This window comes from Aspergillus aculeatus (genome assembly GCF_001890905.1).
Source record: "Aspergillus aculeatus ATCC 16872 unplaced genomic scaffold ASPACscaffold_7, whole genome shotgun sequence".
NCBI classification, from domain to species: Eukaryota; Fungi; Ascomycota; class Eurotiomycetes; order Eurotiales; family Aspergillaceae; genus Aspergillus; species Aspergillus aculeatus.
This window is the reverse complement of record NW_017962982.1, coordinates 245,073-272,954: the sequence shown is the minus strand read 5'-3', so window position 1 is coordinate 272,954 and position 27,882 is coordinate 245,073. Positions and strand designations below refer to the sequence as shown.

The 27,882-nt window shown below is 53.7% G+C and overlaps 11 protein-coding genes across 11 annotated transcripts; 7 read left to right on the top strand and 4 right to left on the bottom strand.

Moving 5' to 3' along the window:
* The first annotated feature begins 24 nt into the window (after positions 1-24).
* ASPACDRAFT_118114 (FAD-binding oxidoreductase) lies at positions 25-2,027 on the top strand. The gene is made up of 2 exons (XM_020196141.1): positions 25-1,780; positions 1,855-2,027. The coding sequence occupies exons 1-2, from the start codon at positions 179-181 to the stop codon at positions 1,885-1,887; spliced, it is 1,635 nt and encodes a 544-aa protein (XP_020056492.1). The 5' UTR covers positions 25-178; the 3' UTR covers positions 1,888-2,027.
* A 681-nt stretch (positions 2,028-2,708) lies between these two features.
* ASPACDRAFT_51965 (STE20 family serine/threonine-protein kinase) lies at positions 2,709-4,849 on the top strand (the record flags this gene model as incomplete). Its single annotated transcript, XM_020202553.1, has 6 exons — positions 2,709-2,757; positions 2,823-2,890; positions 2,953-3,120; positions 3,188-3,789; positions 3,849-4,496; positions 4,579-4,849. 6 exons carry the CDS (start codon positions 2,709-2,711, stop codon positions 4,847-4,849), a joined length of 1,806 nt encoding a protein of 601 aa, XP_020056491.1.
* Positions 4,850-6,045: 1,196 nt separating this feature from the next.
* Positions 6,046-8,520, top strand: ASPACDRAFT_118109 (uncharacterized protein). The gene is made up of 2 exons (XM_020196140.1): positions 6,046-7,979; positions 8,038-8,520. Exons 1-2 carry the CDS (start codon positions 6,508-6,510, stop codon positions 8,240-8,242), a joined length of 1,677 nt encoding a protein of 558 aa, XP_020056490.1. The 5' UTR covers positions 6,046-6,507; the 3' UTR covers positions 8,243-8,520.
* A 258-nt stretch (positions 8,521-8,778) lies between these two features.
* Positions 8,779-9,575, top strand: ASPACDRAFT_60003 (translocation channel protein TIM22; the record flags this gene model as incomplete). Its single annotated transcript, XM_020203511.1, has 3 exons — positions 8,779-8,874; positions 8,943-9,038; positions 9,237-9,575. The coding sequence occupies 3 exons, from the start codon at positions 8,779-8,781 to the stop codon at positions 9,573-9,575; spliced, it is 531 nt and encodes a 176-aa protein (XP_020056489.1).
* Positions 9,576-9,893: 318 nt separating this feature from the next.
* On the bottom strand, positions 9,894-11,068 carry ASPACDRAFT_60002 (cysteine synthase A; the record flags this gene model as incomplete). Its single annotated transcript, XM_020203510.1, has 2 exons — positions 9,894-10,891; positions 10,957-11,068. 2 exons carry the CDS (start codon positions 11,066-11,068, stop codon positions 9,894-9,896), a joined length of 1,110 nt encoding a protein of 369 aa, XP_020056488.1.
* Positions 11,069-11,212: 144 nt separating this feature from the next.
* On the top strand, positions 11,213-13,003 carry ASPACDRAFT_118108 (uncharacterized protein). Its single transcript, XM_020196139.1, has 3 exons — positions 11,213-11,951; positions 12,121-12,300; positions 12,387-13,003. Exons 1-3 carry the CDS (start codon positions 11,586-11,588, stop codon positions 12,786-12,788), a joined length of 948 nt encoding a protein of 315 aa, XP_020056487.1. The 5' UTR covers positions 11,213-11,585; the 3' UTR covers positions 12,789-13,003.
* Positions 13,004-14,452: 1,449 nt separating this feature from the next.
* Positions 14,453-16,392, bottom strand: ASPACDRAFT_78084 (arabinan endo-1,5-alpha-L-arabinosidase). Its single transcript, XM_020205101.1, has 4 exons — positions 15,941-16,392; positions 15,348-15,824; positions 15,162-15,247; positions 14,453-14,999 (listed from the first exon to the last, which is right to left on the bottom strand). The coding sequence occupies exons 1-4, from the start codon at positions 16,196-16,198 to the stop codon at positions 14,861-14,863; spliced, it is 960 nt and encodes a 319-aa protein (XP_020056486.1). The 5' UTR covers positions 16,199-16,392; the 3' UTR covers positions 14,453-14,860.
* A 4,236-nt stretch (positions 16,393-20,628) lies between these two features.
* Positions 20,629-21,369, bottom strand: ASPACDRAFT_42727 (putative peroxidase; the record flags this gene model as incomplete). Its single annotated transcript, XM_020201144.1, has 1 exon — positions 20,629-21,369. One exon carries the CDS (start codon positions 21,367-21,369, stop codon positions 20,629-20,631), a length of 741 nt encoding a protein of 246 aa, XP_020056485.1.
* Positions 21,370-21,713: 344 nt separating this feature from the next.
* Positions 21,714-22,802, bottom strand: ASPACDRAFT_118100 (alpha/beta fold hydrolase). The gene has a single exon (XM_020196138.1). The coding sequence runs from the start codon at positions 22,677-22,679 to the stop codon at positions 21,849-21,851; it is 831 nt and encodes a 276-aa protein (XP_020056484.1). The 5' UTR covers positions 22,680-22,802; the 3' UTR covers positions 21,714-21,848.
* A 1,515-nt stretch (positions 22,803-24,317) lies between these two features.
* Positions 24,318-25,778, top strand: ASPACDRAFT_1855740 (uncharacterized protein; the record flags this gene model as incomplete). Its single annotated transcript, XM_020197450.1, has 5 exons — positions 24,318-24,353; positions 24,407-24,637; positions 24,694-24,856; positions 24,927-24,944; positions 25,048-25,778. The coding sequence occupies 5 exons, from the start codon at positions 24,318-24,320 to the stop codon at positions 25,590-25,592; spliced, it is 993 nt and encodes a 330-aa protein (XP_020056483.1). The 3' UTR covers positions 25,593-25,778.
* A 73-nt stretch (positions 25,779-25,851) lies between these two features.
* On the top strand, positions 25,852-27,435 carry ASPACDRAFT_118093 (carbon-nitrogen hydrolase family protein). The gene is made up of 4 exons (XM_020196137.1): positions 25,852-26,034; positions 26,090-26,178; positions 26,285-26,736; positions 26,891-27,435. The coding sequence occupies exons 1-4, from the start codon at positions 25,990-25,992 to the stop codon at positions 27,229-27,231; spliced, it is 927 nt and encodes a 308-aa protein (XP_020056482.1). The 5' UTR covers positions 25,852-25,989; the 3' UTR covers positions 27,232-27,435.
* Positions 27,436-27,882: the final 447 nt, after the last annotated feature.

Below are 27,882 nucleotides of genomic sequence, written 5' to 3'. Positions count from 1 at the left end.
CGACATCCGTCGGGACGGGAAGACCGTTCGGCGCTGCTGACTCCAAGTCGAGACGACGACTCCATCTCCGCCATCGGGGGAGAAATTAGGCTTTTTAGATGGCCGCTCGCCGCTTGCCGCTCTATTGACTCTTCCAGTGCCTTTTTCTTCACCCTCACCTCCCACTCCACGCTCCACCATGTCCGGTGCCAGGAATATTTCAGCCGCTCTGCGAAGGGCTCGTGTGCTCAAGCCTCGCTGCTTATTCCGCCCTGTCGCTGCGGTCCAGACTCCCTCCTTCGCCGCCACACGCACCTTCACTGTTACCGCCCGCGCCAATGCGACCAAGGAGATTCAGTACACCACCAATGCTTATCCCAACCTCAAGCGTGACCCGAAGTTCGCCGAAATCTCTGCCGATGATGTCAAGTTCTTCAAGGACTTGCTGGGCGCACAGTCCGCCGTGATCGATGGAGTGACCGCCGACAACGCTGATGATATCGAACCCTTCAACAGCGACTGGATGCGCAAGTACCGTGGCCAGACCAAGTTGGTTTTGAAGCCCCAAACCACCGAGGAGGTTAGCAAGGTACTACAATACTGTAATGAGAAGAAGTTGGCTGTCGTGCCCCAGGGAGGCAACACGGGATTGGTCGGAGGCTCCGTGCCCGTCTTTGACGAGATCGTCATCAACCTTTCCCGCATGAACCAGATCCACTCCTTCGATGAAGCGTCCGGAGTCTTGGTGGTTGATTCTGGTGTCATTCTGGAGGTAGCTGACCAGTACTTGGCCGAGCGGAACCACCTTTTCCCGCTGGACCTGGGTGCTAAGGGCTCATGCCATGTCGGCGGTAACGTTGCCACCAACGCCGGTGGTCTGCGTCTGCTCCGCTATGGCAGTCTTCACGGTACTGTGCTTGGTATTGAAGCGGTGCTGGCAGATGGAACCGTCGTGGATGCTATGTCGACCCTGCGCAAGAACAACACTGGCTATGACTTGAAGCAACTGTTTATTGGCGCCGAAGGTACCATTGGCATTATTACGAAGGTCTCTATTCAATGTCCTTCTCGCCCCAAGGCCGTTAACGTCGCGTATTTCGGACTGGAGAGCTATGACCAGGTCCGCAAGGCTTACCAGGAGGCCAAGGGACACCTGTCCGAAATCCTTTCCGCTTTCGAGTTGATGGATGGGCGCACTCAGAAGCTGGTTCACGAGTCGACTGGCAACAACTATCCCCTCGAAACTGAGTATCCTTTCTACTGTCTGGTGGAGACCAGTGGTTCTAACGCTGAGCATGACATGGCTAAGCTGGAGACCTTCTTGGAACACGTCATGGGTGAGGGTATTGTCGCAGATGGTGTTTTGGCTCAGGATGAGACTCAATTCCACTCAATCTGGCGGTGGAGAGAGGGTATTACGGAGGCCTTGAGCCACTTGGGCGGAACCTACAAGTATGACGTCTCCATTCCTCTGCCCGAGCTGTACCAGCTGGTTGAGGACTGCAAGGAGCGTTTGACGAAGCTTGGCTTCGTGGGTGATGACGATTCCTTCCCTGTTCGGGCCGTTGTCGGCTATGGTCACATGGGTGATTCCAACCTGCATTTGAACATTTCTGTGCGGCAGTACAACAAGGAAGTCGAGAAGGCCATCGAGCCTTGGGTGTATGAGTGGATCCAGCAGCGGAAAGGTAGCATCAGTGCAGAACACGGCCTCGGTCTGGCCAAGAAGGAGTTCATCGGATACAGCCAGAACGAGACGATGGTGAAGTTGATGAAGCAGCTGAAGAACGTGTATGACCCGGTAAGGATCATCGTGCCCTGTTGATTTTCTTGCATTGTGCTTTGAGACCTAAACTAACTTGCTGTGCGATACAGAATGGAATCATGAACCCGTATAAGTATATCTAGAACTGGACACGCTACCCTGGCACCACGCGATGAATTGTAAATGTGTTGCAGAGGGGTAGTTGAGGGTGGGAAAAGCTGGACCAAGTTTATAGTCTGAGGAATCCGTAAAATATATCAATGCGGATATTTAATTTGCTGGATCATATTTCTCCATACCGATGAAGTCCTGCTGACCTCCCCGTACCTGGCGGGCTGCATGCCCCATCTGCATCACCTGCACCATGCAGGGCTGGGGTACTGCGGGTTGCAGTCGTGCCTGAGGCAACAGCCGTAAACGGGGAATTTTGCACCCAATCAAGGCCGGGAAATACCAGCGGTCCTGCGGTGCCCGAGGCGGTGACTCGGTAGCTGATCCATGGTTGCCATGCACTACCGCCTGTTGTCTCTGCCGCGTACCATGGAAGAGGAGCGGCTGCCAGTAGCAAAGAATGGGGCACTTTCTGGTGAGACTGTGAGAGGACGGTTAGGTTAGTTAGTAGGTACGGTAGTAGGTATCGATCCTATCGAAGCACTCGCTATCTTCCCACTTCTTTCCCCCTCATTTCTCGATCTTCTATCTACAGGGCCAGGTTCCACTCGTCCTTGCTCCAGCTCCAGCTCCAGCTCCATCCGTCCTTTCGTCGGACAGGAAATAAATAGCTGACTGGCGGTGCGGGAGCCCCCCCCCCCCTTGTGTGCCCTGTTTTAGCTCTCCTCTCTTTTCTTTTTCTTCTTTTTTGCTTCTTTCCCCCTTCTCTTTTCTATTTGTTTCTCTGAGCTATCTCTCCCAGATTCTTCACCTGCGCCGATAGCCCTCCAGCTACGGCTTGCACGCGACAAAAATGGAGGACGACATGGCAAGTCACTACCAGATGATGGAAGAGCTGGGAAGTAAGTCTCTCTCTGCCTTCCAATTGAGTCCATTGCGCCGATGGCGGCTGACCGGGATGCTACAGGTGGTAGCTTTGGAACAGTATACAAAGCCATTGACAAGGCTACGGGCGAGATCGTAGCGATCAAGCATGTGCGTGTGACTGGTCTCTTTCTTTGTCCGATCGTCCGATTGACCATTTTCGGCCTTTCTAGATCGATCTCGAGTCCAGCGAAGATGATATCCAGGAGATCCAGCAGGAGATCTCGGTCCTTGCCACCTGCGCCAGTCCATTCGTCACGCAATACAAGGCTAGTTTTCTTCGAGGACATAAGTTGTGGATTGTCATGGAATTCCTCGGTGGAGGATCGTGTCTGGACCTGGTAATAACCCACCTAGCACCTCCGCAGCTGAGGAGTCAGCTTCGTCCCCTCCGCTAATACTCCCTAGCTCAAACCCGGAGTCTTCAACGAAGCACACGTCGCCATTATTTGCCAACAACTGCTACTCGGACTCGACTACCTGCACAGCGAAGGCAAGATTCACCGCGACATCAAAGCCGCAAATGTACTTCTGTCGCACACGGGCAAAGTGAAGCTAGCGGATTTCGGAGTTGCCGCGCAATTGATCAACATTAAATCCCAGCGCAACACATTTGTCGGAACACCGTTCTGGATGGCCCCGGAAGTCATTCAACAGTCTGGGTATGATTATAAGGCGGATATCTGGTCGCTCGGAATTACCGCAATCGAAATGATTAACGGCGAGCCACCCCATGCGAGCACCCATCCCATGAAGGTGCTCTTCCTTATTCCCAAAGAACCCGCCCCGCGCCTACAGGGAGATCAGTACAGCAATACCTTCAAGGACTTCATCACACAGTGTTTGACCAAAGATCCCGATCGGCGACCGAGCGCGAAGGAGCTTCTACGGCACAAATTCATTCGCAATGCGGGAAAAACGGAGGCGCTACAAGAGTTGATTCACCGCAAGCAGGATTTCGATGCTGGACGAGGAGTGACCCACAAGATTAAGTATTATGCGGAGTCGCTGTATGCAAATCCAAGTTCCATTGCCCATGCTCTTCGTACTGACTGTTTCTGTCGCACAGGAATACTATTCGGAACCTGAACGACGACGATGGGTGGATTTTCGACACCGTGAAAGCTTCTACAACGACTATACGTGAAGTCGGAGACGAGGAGGAGAATGAGCCAGAGCCAGAGCCAGAGCCACAGGAAGACTGGGTTTTCGACGAAACCGCCGACATGATGGACGACCTTTATGTGTCCAGCCCTCCGTCAAAGCATACGACCAACACTGCAGTACGACGAACTCAAGCTCCCGACCACAGCCCATCAATTCGACGGGCCAAGCGACGGTCGAGTGGAGTGAAGCAGCCTCTCGGAGTGGATATGAGTTTCGGCAACAGCCCATCGACGGTGCGGCAGTTCCGTCGGGTGTCGGACAACAAGAGCCCCAGCGACGCATCTTATCCGCCGCAGTACCTTTTCGGAGGGGATGAAAATGCTAGTCCGAAGACGCTATTCTCCGAGCCGAACAGCAAGGAAGCACAACTGGGGCGTCGGGCGTACAGCAAGGCGGTCGGGCTCGCCTGCCAGGAAGTGTTGGGGACCACGGGCGACCAAGAGAAGCGAGAAGCGATCTCACGGCTGGCGGAGGCCTGGAGTGATCTGGAGATGGTCGATCCCGAGGGACTCTATCATATCCTCCGAGCGACGACGGAGAAGCTACAGAGGTAAGCGTGCCTCCCCTGCAGTAGTACTTGTCAAATAAAGTTTCTGGGTTGCTAACAACGCTCGTGTTGGTGGATGGTTTAGTGACCCGAAGCTGGCCAGTCTCGTCCCACCCGCAGCTCCACCGGGCGATTCCCCACAGAGGCCGCGACTGGTTTTGGCGCAGAGCAACCCACACCTCAAATCCCACCGGCGCCGCCAGAGCGCCGCCGTGGCCGAGCCTAGCCTTCAACCCACCCAGCTTGCAAACCTCCCCGGGCAACAGGTGCCGGGGATGGAACACACCAAGCAGTTGTCAGACGTGCTCTATCAGCGTTGGTCCGAAGGCCTGCGCAATCGATGGCCCGGAATCTAGAATTTGGTTCTCTGCATTTTCTTCAACCCCTTGCATACTGCGATCTGGAGATCTCGAACTCCACGAATCTCAACGCGAGACAACAAGATTCATCATTGTACAAAAATTTGGGCTCACATGAGGCGTTGAAATATTCGGCCATCTGGCCGCCCGCGGTCTTTTCTTTCTATGCGCTGTTTCTTTTCTTTCATTGTTGCATTATTCCCCCTCACTTGGTATTGTTTGTGCTCTCATGGCCTGTAAACACACGGGTCCTAATCTCTCGCACTTCGGGTCTGCTGCTGGTCAACGAGAACCCATGGAGACAATTTCGGACGACGATATACCCCAGACTCGTCTCGTCTGGCGAGAGACCGACCATGAGGGCACCGTGGCCTCTCTTTGACATCTGGTCTCTTTGCGTTTGTGATATTTGGTCAACCAACGACTATAATTTCCTATGTACCAATTGACAGTCGGATAGGGCTCGGTTCCGGCGTTCAGAACTTTTACTGGTTATATTTCTGCGAAGCCGATATTCTGGCGAGCTTGTGATTTACTATTCATTCTTTTCTTGTCATAGGTTCTCCTTGTGTGGCTACATGTGTTTATTTTTGTTGGACAATTTCTGGCAAGGTGTGAGAGAATAATTGGTGGGATTTGTAAGTAAGGCGAAGTTGATTCTTGCATGCGTGCGTGTATATGGAATTGTGGACATAGTAATGCAATTGGGCAATTTTACAACCCCCTCATTGCTATGGAAATAAAGACAGGGGAGGGCCAGAAGCAGGTAAAGATGGACGGAGTAATCAAACTGGCCACCCGCGTGGAGCGACTCGTGCTGGGCAGTATTTGGCGGTTTCAGCTTGGGGGCTGTCAACCACATGATGATCCTTATCAGGGCCAGCGGAGATCGTGATATTCTGTTTGCAGTTTGCAGCTTGCAGCTTGCAGTTTGCACTGGTGGCATTGCTTTTCAAGATATGCATGTCTTGAAACTGTACTATCTAGACATCGTTTGGGTACACTAATCTGTGCAATTTATGCCAAGGCAGACGTCACTACTGAGTGGCAAAATACATTCCAAGCTGCTTTGACTCTCTTCTTTCTCTTTCAAATTTCCCTCTCCCCTGAGACGGGAACTGGAAGAGGCGGAGGCGGAAGGGATGCGCGTTGCGACCCGCTACCGAAATCACCGTCTTTTAGTGAACTGAACTTCACCCAACGACCCATTTACAAGAAAAGAGAAGGACCCCCCCCCGTGTTGGGTCTAGTCCTTCCCTTACCTACTTTGTCTAAACTTTCCCTCGCTTCCTTTTCTCCTTTCTTCTTCTCCCTTTCTTCTCTGCTTCTAATCCCATTGTCTTTCCGTTCCGTGTCCAGTCTGGTTGCTGCCCACTGTCCTTTGTGTTGTTATTGTTGTCATTGATGATTGTTTATCACTGCTGACGGGCCCATCCATACATCCATACATCCATACATACGTACATACATTCTTTTCTTATCAGCCAACAATTGCAATTCCCCTCGACTGTGGCGGTGGGCCTCGCATTTCTCTCCTCTTCCCCTCCTCTCCCAATCCCAAGGGAATGAATGTCATGATTACTACGCTCTTGGTCTATCAATAAATCTCCGAACCCTTATCAGCTTCGCGCACGACCTCCATACGCTGGCCCGTCATGGGGGATTTCCCGGGAACGGGCGAGGCGGAAACTGCGCCGGAAACGTCCCAAACAGCGAAGCTGCTGCCATCGTCGCCTGACCAGCTCAACCATCACCCTCACCCTGCATCGCCGACCGGCCGGACTCCCACCCAACTCAAGCGATCTTCCCTCCCACCTCGCCCCCATGGTGCTGCCAGACACGCCAAGCGACTCACCCTCAACTTTCCCATCAACATCCCCTCCGGACCCGAAGCTTACGACCCCAGTCTTGCGTCCCCCGGATCGATGACGCCCGTGACACGGACCTCCGCTCATCATTCGCCGGCCCCCCATCTCGGAACCCCGCTGGCGTTCGAGGAAAAGGATGACGGCTCGGGTCTGCTGACCGCGATCGCCTCTCAGGAGAGAAAAGTGCTGGAGCTTCGGGAAGAGCTGAACCGGGCCGAGACGGAGCTGGACTCTTTGAAAAAGCAGTGGGCGTCAACCGAGAAAACAAAGAAACGCACGGAGATCAGCCATCGCGCCGAGCCGTTGGTCTCCCTGCGATCCCCTGACGAGCCCACTTTCCCACACCGCCGAGACCACAGTGTGAGCAGTGCCGGCAGCTCGTCGGCGGCCCAAGTCCGACTCAGCCGAGAGCTGGAGCGGCGGCAGAGCCTTCGTGCGGCCGCGACCAAGGGCACCAACGTTTCTGCCAATGGCCGACGGGTTTTCCGAGGTTCCCACACTCGGGCCCTGTCCTTGCTTTCCCCAACGACGGGATCTGGGGAGAGCAAGACAGGGTCAGAGTCGGAGGCTGGCAGTCAACGGATTGGTCGGTCCCCGCGGTCGGCGACCTTGCCCTCTTCTGTCGAACGCAATGCCATTGCGGGTGGCGTGAACTCGAAACCTGCAGATGACATGATTTCGCAGTGGCGGAACACCATGCCGCCCCCGTCGCGCGATGCCCTCGTGCGGACCGGCAAGCAGATGGCATCGGATTTGAAGGAAGGACTCTGGACGTTCTTGGAGGATATTCGACAAGCTACGGTGGGAGAAGAGGGAATCAGTGCGACCGAGTCGCGGGGTGTGCCGCCGGTGCGCCAGCGGGTATCATCCAGTTCGACATCGCGCAGTCGGGATCGGTTGTCGGTCTACGGAGGGGCTACGCTGTCGCGATCCTCCTCGGGGAGCAAGGGGTCTGGGGGCAAACATTCTGGTAAAGACTCTAATTCGGCGGATATCGATTCGTCGTTCTGGAGTGAATTCGGCATTGATCCACCTGGGCAGAAGTCCCCTCGCGCTCGCGGAGCCGCCACTACCCCAAGCGGGCCGAACGAACCCCGATGGGGCGACCACAGTAACCCCCCGGACGTTGAAGACAACTGGGAGTGGGAGTCTCCGAAGCCGAAGAAGACGCACACGCCGTCGTCCAGTCGCAGCACATTGGAGACGAAGCATGACCAGTCGCCGATGACGCAGAACAGCAGCCCCCGCACCAGCGCCAGGTAAGTTTTGTCTTTCTTTTTTATTGGGTGGAGTATAGTCCTGACGGAAACCACCTAGCTTTGGCGACTGGCGCCCGCTGCACGATACCAGCATTCCGGACCCCAGCGTTTCCGACGGGATTCCCTGGCCGGCGATGACCAAACTGGCGCCGTCAAAGTTGACCCGCACGGCGTCGAACCTGATGGCGGAGTGGGAGCGCAGTTTGAGTCCCTCGCCGGAGAGGAGGGAATTCTTCCCCGACAAGGACGACAAGCGGGATTGATTCCGGCACATTGTAAATACAGCACATGAGATTTGCGCCCTCAATCCTGAGTGGGGATTGAACGGTAGACGATGGGTTGCAGCCATCGGACATGAGGCCAGTACGGATTTACGCAGGGTTATGATTGTTGATCGCAATACCCTTTACGATGAGCGTTTGTTACATTCTTTCACTCGTTGACTTATTTTGGCTTTGATGGCTTTGGATATATGGCCGTGACTATTGTCTGTTAAATATAGCTGATACAAATGATTTGACAAATACACCGTATGATTGAGTTCTTTTCTTTGCAAAGAATGCCCGTTCGTAGAGTCCACATAGATGGTATCACGTGCAAGCTGCGCAAGTGGCCGCAACGGCGTGCCGTGAATAAATTTGCGCGAGGGCCGCCACTCCGTCTCCGCAAAAAGTCCGGGGCGCGATAGAGCTCGGTGTCGACATCCACTCCCTCCATCCTCACTTTGTCATATCGGCTGTCTCCACCGTTGACTACAGTTCCTTAAGTCAACACTTCAAACACCTCGACCACGCACAGCATGAGTTTCCCCAGCGTGACCCCGCCCCTCGGAGGGATGGGCGGCGGCCCGAACATGCAGGGCATGAGCGAGCAGGAGCAAGCGATGGTGAAGCTGGTACGCTTGACTTGAAATGAGTCCCTCCAAAAGAGAAGGATTGCTGACTTGATTCTTCGAAACTGCAGATGTACGGCGCGATGGAATCCTGCCCCGTGAAGACGGTCATCTCGGGTACGATGGGTTTCGGTCTGGGTGGTGTGTTCGGTTTGTTTATGGCTAGTGTATGTATCCCATCGTTCCTCCTACCCCGTTCATATCTCTATCCTTGCGAGGAAGTCGGAAAGCTAGACCACTGGGATTGCTTTGTCAATCTCTCAGCCTCAGCCTCAGCCTCAGCCTCAGCCCTCAGCTCGCAGCCCTCAGCCCCTAACACCCCCCCAAAAATACCACCCAACAAACACTAACAAACGAATGAACAGATGTCCTACGACTCCACCTTCACCCCCCAAGGCAAAGCGATCATGGACCTCCCCTGGCGCGAACAGGTCCGCCGCGGCTTCAAGGACATGGGCTCGCGGTCGTGGTCGTCGGCCAAGAACTTCGGCATCGTGGGCGCGCTCTACTCGGGCACTGAGTGCTGCATCGAGGGGTTGCGGGCCAAGAACGACCTCACCAACAGCGTCGCGGCGGGTTGCATCACCGGCGGGATTCTGGGGGCTAAGGCCGGGCCCCAGGCTGCTGCGGCCGGGTGTGCGGGTTTCGCGGCGTTTAGTGCCGCCATCGATGCTTATATGCGGATGCCGGCGGATGATGATTAGACTCTCTTTTCGAGGGGAGGGGAAATGGGGGGCTTGATGGGGGTCATGGAGAGGGTGGTGGTGGTGGCTGCTACTTGTACATGTTCTATACATGGGTTGGCGTTAAGTCTTTTCTTCGGGATAGAAATGGGTGCATGATGGCGTTTCGTTTTTTCCTGCTTTTTGGGTTGGATCTGAGCTGCGGCTGCTTTTGTCTGGTCTATGGACTCACTACTCTTGTATAGTATTACTATTTCCCCACCGATACACCGGATGAACAAAACATGAATCGTTATCTATTCAACATGCACAAACTCTACTATACAAACACCCCTCCAACTAAGGCAGCACAATATACTTCTCCAAGTGCTTGGGAATCGCCGTGCGCAGCCCCTTGCCCTGCAGCCAGGAGTTGGAGAATAGACGGTCGGCGTAGCGGTACGCGCCATCGCACAGGACCGTCACGACGGTGCTACCCTTACCGAGCTTGAGCGCAACCTCATGCGCAGCCGCGACATTCAGCGCCGAGCTCGCACCCAAGTACAGCCCTTCCTCATCGAGACAGCGATACACCATCTCAATCGACTTCTCATCGGGGATATTCAACGACCCATCCAGCAGCCCAATATCCGGGGACAGATTATCCGTCACACGACCCTGCCCGATCCCCTCCGTGATACTGCTGCCCGACCGCTCGACCAAGGTCCCGCCACTCTGAATATAACTATGCAGCACCGACCCGGGGGGATCCGCCAGGAAACACTTGACCTTGCCCTCGCTCACCGTCTTCAAGTACCGCGTAATGCCGGCGAGCGTGCCCCCGGTCCCCGTCGCGCACGTAAACGCATCCACCTTCCCGGCGGTCTGGGCCCAGATCTCCGGCCCCGTGGTCTCGATATGCGCCTGGCGGTTGGCCGTGTTATCGAACTGGTTCGTCCAGACCGCATTGTCGAGCGACTCGGCATGCCGCCGCGCCTGGTGGTTGTAGTTGGCCGGGTTGTCGAACGCCACCGCGGGCACGGGGTACACCTCCGCGCCCAGCAGCCGCAGCAGGTCGATCTTCCCCTGCGACTGCGTGTTGGGCATGTAGATCACCAGCTTGTACCCCTTCGACCGGCACACGTGCGCCAGCCCGATCCCCGTGTTGCCCGCCGTCCCCTCCACCACCGTGCCCCCCGGCTTCAGGAGCCCCCGCCGCTCCGCGTCCTCCACCACGAAGAGGGCTGCGCGGTCCTTGACGCTGCCCCCCGGGTTCTGGAACTCGGCTTTCCCCAGGATGTTGCACCCTGTTTCGTCGGAGAGGCGCTTCAGCCGGATGAGGGGCGTGTTGCCGATTGCTGTCGCGGGGGTTTTAGTTTGGGTATGTGTTGGGGTACAGGCGGACGGAAGTACATGTACATACCTTCCGTCAGACCATTGACGACACCCTGGGCCTGTGAGACCCGGACGTTGTAGGAGGCTTCCGCGGCGCGGAGAGCGGTCGTGCCGAAGCGGCGGATACTCTGGCGGAACATTGCTGCTTTTCCTTGGGAATCAGCGATGTATAGAGAGGATAAGTGCAGCTGATGAGGGTGGCTCATCATCCATCATCCATCACCCCCGGACAGGGCCGATGGTCGGCGTTAGTCAGCGGGTATCACGTGGTCGATGGCGTGATTGCTGGGTGGAACTAGACTGCGTTGGGGCTAGACTCGGGTCGGTGAGATCATCTCGAGGTTGCTTGCCAGTTGTTGCTTGTCCTGTACCACGCATGGCATCTACAATGTCCATGAAAAGTGTCCTCGATTAGGGTTCACGGACGAGTAACTCAAATCTCGGATGCAGCAGAACGGTACCCAATGATCACAATACTTCCCCGCAGTGCTCTTCGTATCCCGATCCCAAACAAATGGAGCCCATGCATCATCACCACCTACTTAACTGTAAAGTGTAGCCATCGACTCCATACAACATTTACACCTGTATAATTTCCATCCACTCCCTCTAACCCAACACCCCAAAACCAAACCACATAACCATACCCCTTCGAAAATGCGCATCCTAATAGTCCCCGCCTCCCCGCAAACCGCCCAAGCAACCATCACCGCCCTCCTCGCCCACTCAGACACAAACTACATCCGCGGCCTCTACCGCAACTTCCACCGCGTACCCCCAACCCTCCAGAACCACCCGCACTTCGACCCCTACCCCGGCGACCTGACCGTCCCCGCGACGCTCAACTTTCACGGCTTCGACACCGTCTTCTTCGTGCTGCCGCCGTGCCTGGACGGCCACACGCCGCCTGACCAGTGGGCCACGAACGTGTCCACGAACATCCGGCTGGCGATCCAGCGCTCCGGCACCGTGCGGCGGCTGGTGCTGCTGTCGAGCTTGGGGGCGGAGGTCGGGGCGGGCACGGTGCGTTTTCCCTTTCCTTTCCTTGCATCCTGGCGCTGCTTTGTGGTTGGCTTGGGGTTAGCTCTGGCGCTGCTTTGGTGAATTAGCTTGGAGGGTGGATTGTGGATTGTGGACTGAATAGAGCTACCCAGCTAATACAGCCTACAATGGATGGATGGATGGGGCGCAGGGCGAAATCATGACGAACCATATCTCGGAAGTGATCCTGCGCGACGCCGCGGCCGAGGTGACGATCGTGCGGTGCGCGTACTTCATGGAGAACTGGGCGACGGCGGTGCAGGATGTCCGGCACAAGGAACATCCGTACCTGGAGACGGTGATTACGCCGGTGGAGTTTGAGGTGCCCATGGCAAGGTTCCCCTCGGTCTCTGTATAGCTTACTTTTGAAGAAGTAAGAGACGTTGGGGTAGGGTGCTAACTCCCGGAAAAAAACAGGTCGCAGTCAAAGATATCGGATACCACAGCGCGAAATGTATCCTGTCCCCCAAGACGGGCAGTACAGAAACATCGCCGTATGTGTTTGAGCTGCACGGGCCGCGCGAGTATTCGTCCGTGGATGTGCAGCGGGCATTCGCGAAGGTGCTGGGTTGCGAGGTGGAGCTGCGCCCCGTCGAGAAGGAGAATCTGCCGGAGTACTTTCGGCGGTTCTTGCCGGAGACTGCCGTCGGGCCTTTCGTTGAGATGACGCTGAGTTTTCTGCCGGGGGGCGTGATGTATAAGCAGTATGAGCAGCGGAAGGAGAGGCGGATGGAGCGGGGGGAGGTCGAGCTGGAGGAGGTCGTTGCGGGGTTGTTGGGCGAGAAGGGGAGGAAGTACTTTGATGATGTGCGGTTGTAGGTGTCTGACGGTGGGGAAAATGGCTGGCGTATGGTTTGATGGTTGATTTGTTATGGTTTATGCTGGACTTGCGTCTCTAAGACTGGGCGAGGAGATGAGTCTGAATGTACTATACTGTACCGTACTTATTTCCGTGGCGCAATTGACCTCCCCCTTCCTTTGCTTTGGTTCTTACGCTCTGTCTGTCACTGTAGTATATCTGCTGGCTAGTCGTGAGACAGGAGTCGGAAAGCCTCTCATTCAGAGCTAGAGCATGGAAACTTGATGTCTTGTTGTTTTCTCTTCCAGAACATGGGTAAATAGGTCTTCCTATGAGTTATCCTATGATTCAACAAAAGCTTGACTGTTGGCCGCTGCACATCTTCGATGCCAAGGCCAAGCATCGCTGGACTTCTCCTACTCTGTGGGTTATATCAGCACACACAGCACCAGAAAAAGTAAGAATGATGAGGGATGCTATACACTAGCTACGGTCAGTGATAGCATCAACAACACCCCATGACCAACACTACAACACCACATACAATCCCATATTATGTGATCAGGTTCCCGAATCAACCAAATCCATTGAAGCTAGAATCGGAGTGCTCAACTCAACACCCCTATACAATAACAGGACTCCCCAAGCCAAGCCACGTCCAACTAGCACAAACCCTCACTGTACCTAATTACTTAGCACTATACTGTACGTACATCACACCCAACACAATCTGACCTGTCAGATCACTCCCGAGTCGCGAACCCCTGTGCCTCTGTCTGCCCTTGCATCCAGTAACGTTACTGCACCCCCAAAGTTTCCCGTCACACAAAGAACAACAGCGGTTGGTGTTGGGAAGGGGGGCTACTTACAAACAATGAACGAAAGTAAAACAGGAAACCTCTAATACAAAGTCTTACTCTCGCAGCAAATGCTCAGATAGTCCCTTCTTGATGCCATTCCGCGATCTCGAAATCCGAAACTGGAGATCTGAAACATCGAGTCTGGAATCTCGCAATCTAGAGGGAGTCAAGTTCAGAGTCAAGCCCAGTCGCGTCTAGAACCGAGATCCAGACTCGAGCTCACCTCTACTTCTCGAGCAAAGACACAACCCCAAAAGAATCACCAAATAAAAATCTAGCCCATCCCTGGAATCGCACTTCCCAAAGGGAAAGGGGATGGAAAATGCACTCCCCCGTATTATGAGTCTGAGCCCATGGTTGCATACCGCGTCGCGGGCCGCGGCATACATTTCCGTACATACCATACATATCCAAGGGGAATGCGCAGCAAGATATTCAGGGACGGAACGGCTAGGGTGCGGAAAAGGCTACTACCTACGCTACATCATAAAGAATCTCCGGAGGAAGTTAGTGTCTTATTTGGCTGGGTTGTTTGTATTCGCTGTAAGTTTTGCTTTGTTTGCTGGATGTTTGGTCCAGGTCGATCTGCGTCCGGATTGGAAATCATGACTAACTTCACTCCCAGTCAGCCTCCCTACTGGTAGGGTTGGGAGTTTGTTGGTTCGGAGCTTCCAGGGGCAACGGTTTGCCGGTTTGCCCCTTTCTTGGGACTTGTATGGGGTTGCTATTGCTCTAATTATCCTGTGCGCTCTTCTTACTCACAGACTGACTTCACCAACAAAACATCAATTCTGGAAGACCGGGACTACGGTATGACATGCAACCATATGTGCAAAATATATTCACTCGAACCGAGGTACTAAAGTTATACCAAAATATATGCAAAGATAAAAGGAGAAAAGAAGAAGTGTAACCCCCGCCCCCCCTCCTTCCTTTCACCCACTATCCCCCGGGGAAGATTCCAATCTAATCCCACGGGGAAATCCAGCCAACAAGCGCCGTCGTCCGTTCGCAATCGAGCTCAGATTTCTTGTTTCGAAGGTCAAAACGTCATGACGATTATTTGCCCAGTTCGGAAGGCAGTTAACTCCTCCCTCACTAGTGAAAGGTCTGTGTTTGTTGATTGATCGCGAAAGGTCGCCACTTGCTGACCCACTCTCCCCATGGGTGCAAGGCATCAACAATGTAAGCAAGCAAGGGTATACGTAGACTGTATCGGATAAGCTTGTAAATTAGGCAACGGTCGGCCACCCATCCACCCAGGTTAGGGTGTTCCAGCCGAATTGGTACTGCGAGGTGTCCAGGCCGATGTTGGGGTTGGCGTAGTGGTAGTACAGCACGATGCCGTGGTTGGTGGTGTTGACGATGCCCCTGAAGTGAACCTCCGGTTAGTATGTGTCACGTTCAGATGGTAATGCAATCATGATGTATGGGTGCCATTGTGGATATGTTGTGGGGTTGGATGTGGGGAATAGGCTTCGGATCGGATCTCAGAGGCCGCGGGGGAAAGACAAAAAGAAAAGGGAAGCTTACTGTCCACCGGGTCCGTAGACGTAGTCATGACTGGCGAGAACGGTGGTCCCACCGCTGTTGGTGCATGCGACCCCGTTCTTGTCGACCTGTTTGGGGTGGTGTTAGCAGTTGAGTCTTCATGATCTCACGGAGCGATGCCAGAGGGCCCGTATCCTTGAAGCATAGGAGAAAGGATGGTAAACGTACAAAGTTGCCCGTCCCCGTCTTCGACCGGCAAACGACGACGCGGTACTCGAGCCCCTGTGCCGGGAGCCCGCTGGTGTAGCCCTGCGCCTGGCCACTGGAAAAGGTGAGGTAGTAGTAGCCCCCGTACTCGAAGAGGTACGACGCCTCAATGGCGTGGTTGCCCGAGGCATTGTAGGCCAGGTTGGTCGGGGTGGAGGAGCTGATCTGCAGCGAGCTAGTCATGGGCGCCTGGTAGAGGCCGTGCCAGTACGAGCCCCATTGCAGGTACCCGGTGCCGCCGATGGAGATCCAGTTGGCGTCGATGGCGTTGTACGTGTTGGCCGACGACGAGGTCAGCCCGATGGTGCCGTGGTCGGTCCACGAGCCCGCCTCCAGCGTCGTCGAGGTGGCCACCCCGATCGTCGAGCTTTGGCTGCCCAGCGTGGAGCTGGCATAGTACAGGTAGTAGGTTCCACTGTCGTAGTGCACGTCCGGGGCCTGGAGTTACATTCGGTGAGTCGAGGAATGTTTGACTTAGGGCTACCCGACGGGAAGGGGGGAATGGGGGAAGGGGGGAAACACGTAATAGGGTTATTGAAGGACTATTGTCTTACCCAGAGATTGGATGCATTCCCCACTGTCACCGATGAACCATTGGGCAGCACGTACCCCAAATCGGTCCAGGGCCCGGTGATGGCACTGGCGGACGAGATCAAGATCCCCAGTCCGGTGGAAAAGCGAAAGAACTTGCCGTCCGTCTTGCGACGGATGACATTGGGGTCGTGAGCCCAGCAGGACCCCGAGCAGGCTCCCGGGTCTGAATAGGCATTCACCAAGGCTGTGAACAGCAGAAGGAGAACATAGGGAAGCATGATGATGGTCCCAAAAAGAGTCGTGTTAGGCAGGGAGAGAGGAAAAGACGAAGAAGAAAACAAGTGACAGGCCTGCTTTCCTAACCATCCAAGCCTCTATCATCTGGGTCGAGCAGATGGCCCTTTTTATGTACCATTGGGAAGTTCGGCGTGCATGCATGCTTCAACGATGTCACCCTTCTGACAATTTTTACTTTCTTGTTTTTTTGTTTTTTTGTCTTTCTGATTTATTTTCTTGTCATCCTGTCTGCTGCAGAAAGTGGCCTGGCAGCTGAGCTTACGCATGCATTGACCTCTCGTCATTCTCGGACTGAACTACTCTGTCAAGGTCGAGAAAGATGCTAAGGCTAACAATTTACTCCCTTGCTGCGCAGGCCGAGACCAATCATACCGGGTCCGAAAAGTCTTAACCCTAGCAAAGGGCCTATGAACTAACGTTAGCTACCGTGGTCTGGTGGATCGCTCGGATTATAGAACGGAATTTCATGCTGGAAAGCGGGTCATGGTAGGCTGTACAGCCCTTGGACCTGGACTTGGACTTGGTCCATCGTCAGTATGATAATCAGGGTAATCGGAGATAACAACAGTGGCGGCCCAGGCTAAGTTTCCTTCTCTCCCTTTCCCCTTAATTGTGGTAAGCGAGAAAAGCAAAAAAAAGACTCCGGGAAGCTTCACACCGCATAAACTATTGAAATAAGGAATGGAGAAGAAAAAGGTTAAGCGAAAGAAAAGCTACACAAGATTTTAGGTTAAGAGTGTTAGGCAGCTGATCGATCGGGTGGCCCTCCATCACATTGCTCTTTTCGGCCCGCATGATTCTTTTCCCCTGAGAGAAGGAGGGCTTGAAACTATAAGGCTTATACGGAGTAAAAAGGAGGGGTTAATTGACATTTTGCGGCTCGGTTGGTTCAGTACTGGACAAAACTATAGGTATGCAAATTTACCTCTGGGAAGAACACGGTCGGATTATCTTGCCTCATCGTCATCTTTTGTTTGTTTGTTGTGGTTGCATAAGTTACTAAGCCAGTCGGTCTGCTTCTCACCTTTCTTCTTCCTCTGTTTCCCCACTGGGCTGGCTGGGTTGCTTGCCTTGACGTGTTGACAAACCGGCAGGGCCGTAGATACGTGTCAAGCCATGCAGGCGCGACAGTTGGTGCAGTTGGTGTAGACGAGGATTGATTGGATGCGTGGACACCGATGACGGGTTGTTTAGTGTCTGTTTAGTGCCTGTTTAGTGACTGGTTAGTGTCTCCCAGTGTCCCCAGAGCCGTGTCTAGTGCGCGCCTCTTGCTGAGGTCTTTGGGTAAGCCATCGGTCGATCATCATTGGGGCAGACCCGCCAAATGGAGTCAAGCCGTCGCGTTGGATGTCTTGCCCTTGTTGCCATCTGCTTCGGGATGTCGTGATTGGGAATTAGATTGATCTCCATGATCTGCTGATTAACTGCTGGTCAGTGGGCTACGCCAAACCTCCATCCCGTACGAAGGACTTCAGAGCATACATACCGTACATACAGTACGTACCGTGTGGGGAATTTTCCCGATACCCAGGCAAACCAACCGTTCCTGACATTGGGGTAGTCTTCGAGAAACGGTCAGCAGCAACGCATCAACAGTGAGGTGAGAGAGCCCTTGCATCTGGTCATGATATCTTGGGTACTTCTGCATCTTTTTGGTTACCAGTTTGGGGGGCGATCGAAGGAAGGGGTTGCACAGCCTTGTTCATTGGACTTATGTAATCCCATCGTTTCCCCTCATCACATTCCTCCTTCGAACTCGGTTCAAGCCGTCGCCCAGAAATCGCCCAGAAACGCGGGATCGACTGATACCATGATCATCTCACGAGGGTAAGATGGATTGTTGCTTGCTTGATGCTCTTCTTGCTTGCCGCAGTTGACCAGGTGATGGTGCGACCTGCGCTAGAGATGTCGTGACTAGTGTAGGCCATGATGCGGGGAAATATCTTGTGTACTTACTGGACTACACAGTACATATTAGTATAGAACGTAGCTTATAGATGACTTAGGGCACAGACTGAAGATCTCCGAGGGGGCTGGCCTTGTGATTATGGTTGTTGACTTGCTGTCAGCCTGATCTCGATGCAGTGAGCATAGCCATAACTCGAGCAAATGTTGCCATCATGGCTTATCGAGACTACCAGGCCAGGCAGGCCGCATGTAAATGACGTCTGTGAGCCTTGCTATGACTTGTTCATCGTTGGGTGGAGACTGCGTTGGCAGGAGGATTATTCTCCGAACGCTCTGGATCCAGCGGATTATCCGCTTTCGAGGGGAAACAGCAAGGAGAGAGAGCAATCTGTGGGAGTCGGTTGGATCGATCGACACAATCTATTGATGTTTATCCAGTCTCGATGACGAAATGTGACTATATCCGAGTTGGAATAGTTGGAGAAGGTTGAGAAAGGTTAGTGCAACACAAATGGAGCAGGATAGATGGAATATCGATGTAAGAGTGGTTGAGATCGACCGCTTTGTAGGATTTGATATTGCTTGTGAATATTACTCGATCGGAAGGTACGGCGGCGGCGACCTACTCCGAAGCAGTTGCTTCAAGCTTGTAGTAAAACCCCAATCAGGTAGTATCACCTAGGTACTGTAGATTTCTTGCTGTACTTTACTTAGGTACCCTGCTTAGCAGATGTAGCTTACGTACTGTTTTTATACTGGAGTAGATGTAGCCTACCACATCCATCATCCGCCAATGCTAAAAGCTCTCCCTCATCCTAAGCCATACAATCCACCACCAACAAGATACAAGCAATCACCCAAACAATCAATCATCATAATCGACCCTCACATCAATTCTGCAAAGCTTACTCACAGCTTGTTCCGATGTATAGGATCAATCTCATGCATCCTGCAGGGGTAAAGCCCATTCCTCACCAATCCATCCGGGCAGTGATCGCAACTCGACGCGCGTACTCCATGTGGTGGCAACTGGCCACCACCTCCCCTGATGATCCTTCACCCAGCGCGTTCCTGCAGTAGCCTCTGACCTCGGGGAATAAAGTTGTTCGATGAAGGGGGAAAGGTGAGGCGTTGTTCCGCTGATCGGGGTCTGTTCCTGCGTAATGGAGCCTGGAGACTGCGTGGTTTGGAGACTGTGTGAGAACGGTGGAGAGGTATGATTATAGTAGCGGTCTTAGCTGTAAGACCTTACTGAAGTGTTCCCTGTGAGATACTCAAGCCAAGTGTATGGTGGTTGTGATGACGCGGTTGGTGCGACAGGTCACATTTGTCTACCGTATAGGGGGGTTCGAAGGATAGTACTGAGCAAAAGAGGTGTTTGCTGCTGTTGCCTGTTTGTTGCTAACTCTACGCTGAAGTGGTATTGGTGTTCCGTCTGAGTTTAAGGAGAGTGATAAGCCATTGGTTCAAGGTGCTGTCATCCGAGTACAAAGGTTATTTATATCAGAAGGAGAATGCTTATCTCAACACTGGGCACATCATTGGCAGAACCTTCGAGTCTCAACCTATTGGACCAAAGGGGCATTTGCATGACTCGCCAGGCGATGGACTCTTCTAGTGTATTGACCGTACGAAGAGCATAATGAGCTCCCGTCTTGTGGCCATGCATCACGTACCCACCGAGTCCACAGAAGAGACATGCTTAGGCACCGACCTTGTAAGCTGTTTAGATATCTACCACAAGGTTGAAAGTCTGATAGTACAACCCACGGCTGCTGACCCAAGCATGTGAAGCTGAGTTCCGAGCACCAGGGAAGAACGTGATTGGCATCCTATATTGTGGGATCGATCATTTGCAGCATCACAAGTAAATACTCGCTAATTGTAACCAAAGCACTTCCAGTGTTTCCCAGTGAGGCAACTCATGGACGAGGTGCTCCAATAGCGTAAGCCGTAGGAGATTCTGCAACGGAGATGACATGTTGATAAGATACCTCACAACTCAAGCCATACACACCATCTGAACACGATATAGAAGCTTAAATAGGAACGTCACACGAGACAAGCGTTCGCCAAGCTGGCCGAGAACGCCGTAGACACACGAGGTACTCTTCAGGCTATACTATACTCTACCTCTCAGCCGAGACTCCCATCCGGCCTGCCCGAAATCTGCTTTCAGATACGGTAGTGCACGAACTTTCCACGTCAATGCTGAGCAGTCGTCCCATCATGTAGTCCAGTCTGATATACCGACCACTTGCAGCCGTGAGATAAGCAGCTCAGCCAACACACCCGCACGGGTCGGCTATACTTGCCAGACGGCTGAACCCTGAGGCGCAATCCATACGAGCTGAACAGATAAACCTTCAGCCTCTCAGCAACACCACGTATCAAGTCACTTGATAATCCAGGCTCCCTGATTCGCAAACCCGGCTCTAGAACAACATCCTGACCCTCCATCTCCACCTGCCCACCCTCTCCCCTCCTCAACCCAATAACCCCCTCAAAATGGCCAGGCATACCTCGAAATCCCAAGAATGACCGCAGCAGCCTCGGGCAAAAACGCCTTAACCCACCGCCTCGGCCTCCACCCTTCCTCCAACGGCAAGCGCTCCTCCCCAAACAGCGCCTGCAAATAGCTCTTAGGGATCCCCTTGCCCGCCCCCTCACCGAACAAACACCGCAGCACGGCCAACTCCCCGCAGGCGATGTAGTGCTCACGGCGCCCGAATTTGAGGGAAGGGTTGCTCTTCAGCGATTCGGCGTACCGCACCTTCCGGTAGCGGCCGAGCTCGGGGACGCCGAAGCCGCCGCGCGGGGTGGAGCCGAGGAACTGCTCGTAGAGGGCGGGGTCGAGGGGGATGGGGTCGCCGAGGGCGCGGTCCTGGCGCGTGACGGAGACGTCGTGCTCGATGGCGTGCGGGCGGCCGACCTTGTCGAGGTGGAGGACCGGCTCCCCCGCGGCGTTGAGGTCGGTGGCGTCGCGGAGGCCGCCGATGGAGCCGTGCGGCCCAAATTCGGAGTCGTCGCTGTGGATCGTGAAGGCCCGCCACACCAGCAGCGCGGAGACGTCGGCGCCCAGCCCGATCGAGCCCAGCGCGGAGCGGAGTTGCGGCGCCGTGATGTTGCGGCCGTCGTGCGGGAGGCGGTGGTGGTTGGCCAGGCTGTTGAGCACCGGGCAGGGCGAGCGGGCATCGCTGGATGAGGCGGGCTCGTAGCTGTCGTCTTTGGGATGGGGCGGCATGGTCTCTGCTTTGTGGTATCTATCATATGGTAAGGGTGTGTAAATGAGTGAGGAGGTGAGGAGGTGAGGAGGTGAGGAAGCCAGGAAGTTCTTCAGGAAACGGGGTTGGGTGTTGCTGTTGTTGTATTATAATCAGTGAGTTTGTGGAATGAATGGAAGGAGAGGAGAGGTGATGATTGGTGTTGAGGTAAGATGAGATGGATGGGATGAGATGAGATGCAGTTGATGAGCAGCAGCTGACCGCTGGTGTGTCTGGTGTGGCTGGTCACGAGGGTTTCAGCTACGTGCAGTCAGTGCAGCTATACGAGTCGCCACCAGTCACTGCGACCTGTCTACTGCGTACTGTCCTGTACCTTCCGATATCTGGGGAAAGTTGTCAGCATTTCTAATTCATCATCAGAATATAATCTTAGTCTAATGTACAGTCGTTAATTCAGTCATGCGGGGAAATGGTGTATGCTCTTGCCCAAGATCACCCTCTAACTGCATCGGTTCACAATCTCTTCAATCAACTCGTGCATTTCGTCTTCTCGTTCCCAACCCAGCATGTGGCCACTCCCCTCAAAAGCCCTCCAGGTGATCCCATCACCGATCTCCTCGCGTAAGATCTCCCCGTGCCGAAACGTCAGCATCAAGTCCTTGGTGCCATGAGTCACCGCGATGCGGTCTCTGCCTACTCGATCCCCAAGGGACTTCAGCTGCGCCGCTGACTTGTGATGGAAATAGCAGGCGACAATCTGCATCAAGAAACCCTTCTTGGTATACTCGTCGGTGTTGGCTCGCTTCTGGATAACGCCCGCAGCGAAGCGATCACGCTTGGTCGGGAAATTCTTCGCGGGGTCCTCGTATTCAGTGTCGGGCTCCGCGAGGAACTTGTCGGCAAAAATGCTCTTCGCCAGCCGCTCCAGCTCCACATCGATGTGGCGAGGGATGAACATGTTCGCCCGCTGCCGCAGGTTCTCCACAAAAGGGCCTGTCCGCACCAGCCGCGGTGCCGTACAGTTCAGCATCAAGCTCGCCAGGCGATCAGGGATAAGCATCGCGACCTCCTGGGCTATCATACCGCCCATGCTAGCGCCGATAACATGGATGGATCGCTCGGGCGGACCGGTCAGGTCGATCCATCCCAACGAGCTCACCAGGTCGACCACGTCCTGGGCCATTTCGGAGGTCGAGTAGTAGGAGACCGGCTTGTCTGAAAGGCCGACGCCGCGATTGTCAAACACCAAGCAGGTGTATCGCGACCCGTGCTTGTGCCCAAAGTACCTGGTCTGGCGTCGCCAGTCCTTCAGGGTCCCGTTAAGGCCCATAATCCACTGCGCGGTCTGTGTCAGTACCACCGTTGAACCCCGATGAGTTGAAAATCACACTTGAGACTTACGACGAGCTTCACTGGGCCAGTGCCGTGAAGTTCATAGTGCAGATTGATCGGCCCTCCACGGCGGGTCTGGGCCACTGCTTTTTTCCCGGATGTTGTTGGGGTGAGTTCCCATTCGACTGTAGGGTACGCCGGATGCTTGACGAGCTCCTCTGCTGTGAGAGGTGCCATCGCTCCAAAGTACTGATGAAGCGTATAGTACTCGATGGAGGTGTGCGGAATGTGGTGATGTACAAGGCGGAAAGAATGACGTGCCGGTGGAAATTATGTAGAGGCAATGAGGCAAGTGCGCACATGTCCTCATTGCTTGGCAATTGGCCGAGGCCTTGATTTGCCTCGCTGGTCGGATCCACCTGAACCAGTTCCTGATATTCCATTCTGGGCCTGGTGTCTGTTTTAAAGTGCTGATGCCCGACTGCTTCTTTTTCGTTATCGCGATAACCACGTCATCTTGATGTCCTGGATACCTGAGGGACCATCTGTCCGGCAACTTTACTATGTCTCGTGATAGTAACACACGGATAGGTCTTGTGAGACCTATCCGTGCACAATCCTTCCTCTGTTGCCGGTCGCTCAATCCAGGTTTCATTGTTCAACAGATGTCGAATAAATTACGCTGATTGCACCCCTGATAGCCTGACGACTGTCCCTGGGGTCAGAGCTCTAAATTGGTTCTCGACTGAACTTATCCCTCAATCTCATGTCGGATTAACCTTCAAGTGCGGGGAATCGATCATCTTCACGAAAGGACAATATGGCAGTCCGAAGCGAGAGTGCTCAGGTCGGGATCTTCAATTCACAATTGCAAAGGATGCCACTTGGTTTTAAACAATCCGTGATATCGTGAGACTGACATTTCGATCTCATAGGGGTCTTGGGGCACGCAATCAAGCTCTCTCGAGCCAGAGCAAGTCAATCAAGGAAGTAATATGAGGCCGAGGGGCGAGATGGACCACTCTTTAGACTCTATTCCTGCTTCAGTACAAAGGATACACTTCGCATTGCTTTGCCGAGGATTCAGATGTCGACGGCTCAGTCGCTGACCGCTGAAAAAGCGCAAAGCGCCATAGAACTGCGAGCCCTCGAGAAGAGTATGCCGTGTATTCGAGAAATGGCAAGGTGGCGATGTCAATGCAAAAAGATGCTTCTGATTTAAGACAACGTTCCAAATAGGGGTTGGCAAGATACTTAAACAGGGCCAGAGAACGAAGCTATGAGCTGAGTGCGAATGCTTGCACAATCGCACATCTCAGTAAAGCAATTTAAGATGGTCACTCAATACGGCATCCATCAGGTTTGTCTGGCTTCAACAATAAGTCCAGCAGACCCTGTGGCTCCGAAATCTGCCCAGAAGGAAGTACAGCATAGACAGAACCAGACTTTTAGAACGTACTTCGAGTCTCTCTCTAGCGGTTGTCGGGGAAATGTGAACAACAACTCTCCAAACCCGCTTCTCTTACCTGAAAGACTTCAAAGGAATGTAGCGAAGCTTCACGAGGCACTAGTCGGCGGACTTAGCAGCATCGTGGACACTTGGTGGACCGACGAACAGGCTGCGTTCCCCCAAAGGATGCCACTGGAACCACATGAGAAAGACCTTCTGCACGTGAGACACTCATCAACTTGACCTTTAGCAGCGGTGCTGACCTTCCCACTTAGTGGTTGCATGAGCAGTCTGAAGCGAACAATCTGAGACTTTTCAGAGATTGTCAGGGACACTGGCGATCTGATCTTCTTCTTCCTTCGAATCACCCAGGTACTGTCAAGATCTGTGAGATCAACGCACGATACTCCATCAATGCACAGCACCTTGCAGCCTATGGCTATCAGATATACGAGGAGATGGCGGCTGAAAGAGGCTGTGTCTTTGCAGGTGCAGACGCACGAAAGGTATGTAGAGGGCTTTCGTCCTTGTGAGCAACTATGGTGTTCTGACTATGGCCCAGTTTATCAAGAGTCAGCTAGATATTTTCGATCCGAAGTACCCAATACATATTGTGCGCGACCAGTATCGAACGCCCTTCATTGACATGTTCGTCTCCTTTGCTGAACAAAGTGGAAGAATTAGTGCGACTATAATCAAGCCAGCAGACCTTCGCTTGATCAAGAGTAACAACTCGCACTGGATTTGACCTTTACTGTCTGTCTGACAAGGACTGTCCTGACATGGTCAGCACAGACGGGGAGCGTCTGGACCGTGTGTACCAAACCGGGCTTCATCTGTTCCAGCATGAACTGCGCTCCATCCCGACAGACATCTTACGACACATGACGTTGCACTGTGTCAATGATTTGGGAAGCGTTCTTCTTATTCACGACCAAGCGGATCCTTGGGGTGCTCCTCCAAGAGCTTGACGGCCTTGTCAGCAAGCAAGTCCTTACACCAGACCAAGCAGCGATCCTCCGGCACGGCGTCGTACCTACCATCAACCCTGGGTCTCCGGAGCTGAGCAAGTTGATCGGCCAGCAGAGCCGATCCCTGATTCATAAAGACAAGTACATCATCAAGCCGGTTCGGAGTGGTCGAGGGGACGGAATTCTGCTCGGTAGGGAGCTGTCCGTCTCCCAGTGGGAAAGTCTCTTGCTTGATCTTCGCGACCCTGATCTTGAACCAGGTCGCACTATGTATATCATCCAGCCACTGATCGAACAGCCATTGTTCGAGCTACTCGACTATCGTGGGGAGGTCCAACTCCAGTCCCCTTGTAGGGTCTTGCCACCTGGCCAATGGCAACTTCACTGGCCTTGGATTCTGGAGAGCCGGCGGCACGAGAATCTGCATTCTCAACAGTGGCGGGTTCTGGATGCTTGGGGTGGTTTCTCGTCCGAATTGATTTTGAGTTAAGGCGAAGAGGTCTTCATCCCTGGGAAAGGATCAGCTTCATGACATGGCTGGCGCGTTTGAAAACCCCCTGCACCTCCAGATGTTTCCATCTGCGGTTGAAGACAAATCAGTCAGTAGTGATAGTTAGTCGGTCATTCATAACAATTCAAATACGAAAGCATCCTGTTTGATGTTGTCTTATCTCGAAGTTCAGGAGAAAGTTGCAGAGGGAAGGAAAGAGTTACATAAACACACCCCGCTCTTATCAAGGCGACTCCAACGCGGGGAACTCAATGACTCCACATCTCCAACCTCCAACTTCCACCCGGCACTGGGTGAACATCATGACTTTCTCTTTCGTCGCATTCCGCAAGACTCTGATCTCTTCTTCTTATCCCTCACATCACTGTAACGCACAATGGCACCCACTCATCGAGTAGCCGTCATTCAATGGAACATCCAGGTACGTCGCCCAGCTACCTCAGAAATCGCAACATCTCACCAACCATATCTCGCAGGACCTAGCCATCGAAGAAAACCACCGCAAAGCATGCGATTACATCCGCGAAGCCGCAGCCCAAGGTGCTAAGCTCGCCGTCCTCCCAGAGTATGCATACGCTCTCTCGCCCTATACCTCAAACCCCCGCACAACCCCCCTTCCCCGGGCATTTCCATCCCCAAACCCACCAACTAACCCATCCAAAACAAAAAAGATACCACCTAAACGGCTGGGCCCCCTCCGACCCCCTCTGGCTCGACCACGCGGCCTCCACCCAGAAATACCTGCAAGCCTACCAAGCCCTCGCCCGCGACCTGCACATCTGCATCGTACCCGGCACAATCGTCGAACGTCACGAGCCGCAGCCCGCGACCACCAACCTCACCAAAAGCCCCAACCCCACCGATGCAAGCAAAAAGGACGCCCTCCTCTACAATACGGCGTACTTCATCTCCCACGACGGCCGCATTCTGGGCCATTACCGCAAGAAGAACATCTGGCACCCGGAGCGCGAGTATCTGACGTCATCCGGGGAGGAGCCGCACGAGGTGTTCGACACGCCGCTGGGGAAGGTGGGGCTACTGATCTGTTGGGATCTGGCGTTCCCGGAGGCCTTCCGCGAGTTGATCTCCAAGGGCGCGGAGGTGGTGATTTTGCCGACTTTTTGTGAGTTGTCTTTTTTTCTTTGTTTTTCTTTGTTTTTTTTGGGGGGGGGGTGTGAGTGGGTTGGGTGGCTACGCCCATTCGGTAAAGGGTGGGAGGGGTGGTTTTTGTTGTTCTTAGAAAAGCGACATGGCTAATGAGGGGGGTTTTACGATAGGGAGTCGCTACGACGCCTCGCCCGCGATGCTGAAACATAACCCGGAGTCGGAGAAATTGTTCCTCGAGACGACCCTCACGGCGCGGTGCTTCGAGAATACCTGCGGGATTATCTTTGCCAATGTCGCGCGGGGCCAGGATCCGGAGGACAAGTTTATGGGTCTCTCGCGGGTGGTTTTGCCGGTCGTTGGGCCGGTGGGGCAGATGGGCGATGAGGAAGGGGTGCTGGTGGTGGATATGGATTTGGGGCTGGTGAGGATCGCGGAGGAGAATTACAAGGTCCGTGGGGATATGGAGAGGGAGGGGTGGCATTATACGTATAGACATTCTTCGATTGCATAGACTGTCTTATTTAAGATTAGAGGAGATGGTTGCAGATTGAGAGAGTGGGTGCAAACTTGCAACGTTGTTGGATTATGGCTAGCTATGTGACTTTCTCCAGAGATATTCAGAAACACGGCCGAGACGAACTCCAAAGGCCTGAATCCAACCACAAATATGTCATGTCCAGTGTCACAACTGTTGCACTAATGAAGCCAGATTGGCAACCATTGGGAAATAGAAACAGAAGCAAAGCAGCGAAAATAGTCAGAAGCCACAGCCGGACTATGCATACCCCACGACAAGGTGGAAGCCATAGCCAGACACAAACTTCTCCCATCTTCGACTGAGATAAAAACCAGATGAAACAAGGAGAGGATATGAGAAGAATAATCATCAACACCAAAGCTTCATGTCGACTGACCAGCCATGCATACCCTATGACAAGATAGGAGCCATAGCTAACCCAGCCGTATCCTTCAGCCAACACCCCCAATGAACCACAAAAGCCACAGAACAAGCAAAACGACATAAAGTCATGCTCGCTGAGAACATCAAGACCCAACAGAGCTCGCCAAGAGCAGACCAGAGGGGTGTTGAAGTACAGCGTAAGCACGCAATCAAGAGCAAAGAACGATGAACGATAAACGATCAAGCCCGCTTACAGCTCGA

Excerpts from the sequence above, each read along its gene's own strand:
- ASPACDRAFT_118114 (XM_020196141.1), top strand. The coding sequence starts at position 179 with ATGTCCGGTGCCAGGAATATTTCAGCCGCTCTGCGAAGGGCTCGTGTG. Across the intron at positions 1,781-1,854 it reads TGAAGAACGTGTATGACCCG|AATGGAATCATGAACCCGTA; the intron begins GTAAGGATCATC and ends TGTGCGATACAG.
- ASPACDRAFT_118109 (XM_020196140.1), top strand. The coding sequence starts at position 6,508 with ATGGGGGATTTCCCGGGAACGGGCGAGGCGGAAACTGCGCCGGAAACG. Across the intron at positions 7,980-8,037 it reads AGCCCCCGCACCAGCGCCAG|CTTTGGCGACTGGCGCCCGC; the intron begins GTAAGTTTTGTC and ends GAAACCACCTAG.
- ASPACDRAFT_118108 (XM_020196139.1), top strand. The coding sequence starts at position 11,586 with ATGCGCATCCTAATAGTCCCCGCCTCCCCGCAAACCGCCCAAGCAACC. Across the intron at positions 11,952-12,120 it reads CGGAGGTCGGGGCGGGCACG|GGCGAAATCATGACGAACCA; the intron begins GTGCGTTTTCCC and ends GATGGGGCGCAG. Across the intron at positions 12,301-12,386 it reads TGGAGTTTGAGGTGCCCATG|GTCGCAGTCAAAGATATCGG; the intron begins GCAAGGTTCCCC and ends GGAAAAAAACAG.
- ASPACDRAFT_78084 (XM_020205101.1), bottom strand. The coding sequence starts at position 16,198 with ATGCTTCCCTATGTTCTCCTTCTGCTGTTCACAGCCTTGGTGAATGCC. Across the intron at positions 15,825-15,940 it reads GGAATGCATCCAATCTCTGG|GCCCCGGACGTGCACTACGA; the intron begins GTAAGACAATAG and ends ATGTAACTCCAG. Across the intron at positions 15,248-15,347 it reads AGACGGGGACGGGCAACTTT|GTCGACAAGAACGGGGTCGC; the intron begins GTACGTTTACCA and ends CACCCCAAACAG.
- ASPACDRAFT_118100 (XM_020196138.1), bottom strand. The coding sequence starts at position 22,679 with ATGGGCCTTAACGGGACCCTGAAGGACTGGCGACGCCAGACCAGGTAC.
- ASPACDRAFT_118093 (XM_020196137.1), top strand. The coding sequence starts at position 25,990 with ATGGCACCCACTCATCGAGTAGCCGTCATTCAATGGAACATCCAG. Across the intron at positions 26,179-26,284 it reads AAGCTCGCCGTCCTCCCAGA|ATACCACCTAAACGGCTGGG; the intron begins GTATGCATACGC and ends AAAACAAAAAAG. Across the intron at positions 26,737-26,890 it reads GGTGATTTTGCCGACTTTTT|GGAGTCGCTACGACGCCTCG; the intron begins GTGAGTTGTCTT and ends GTTTTACGATAG.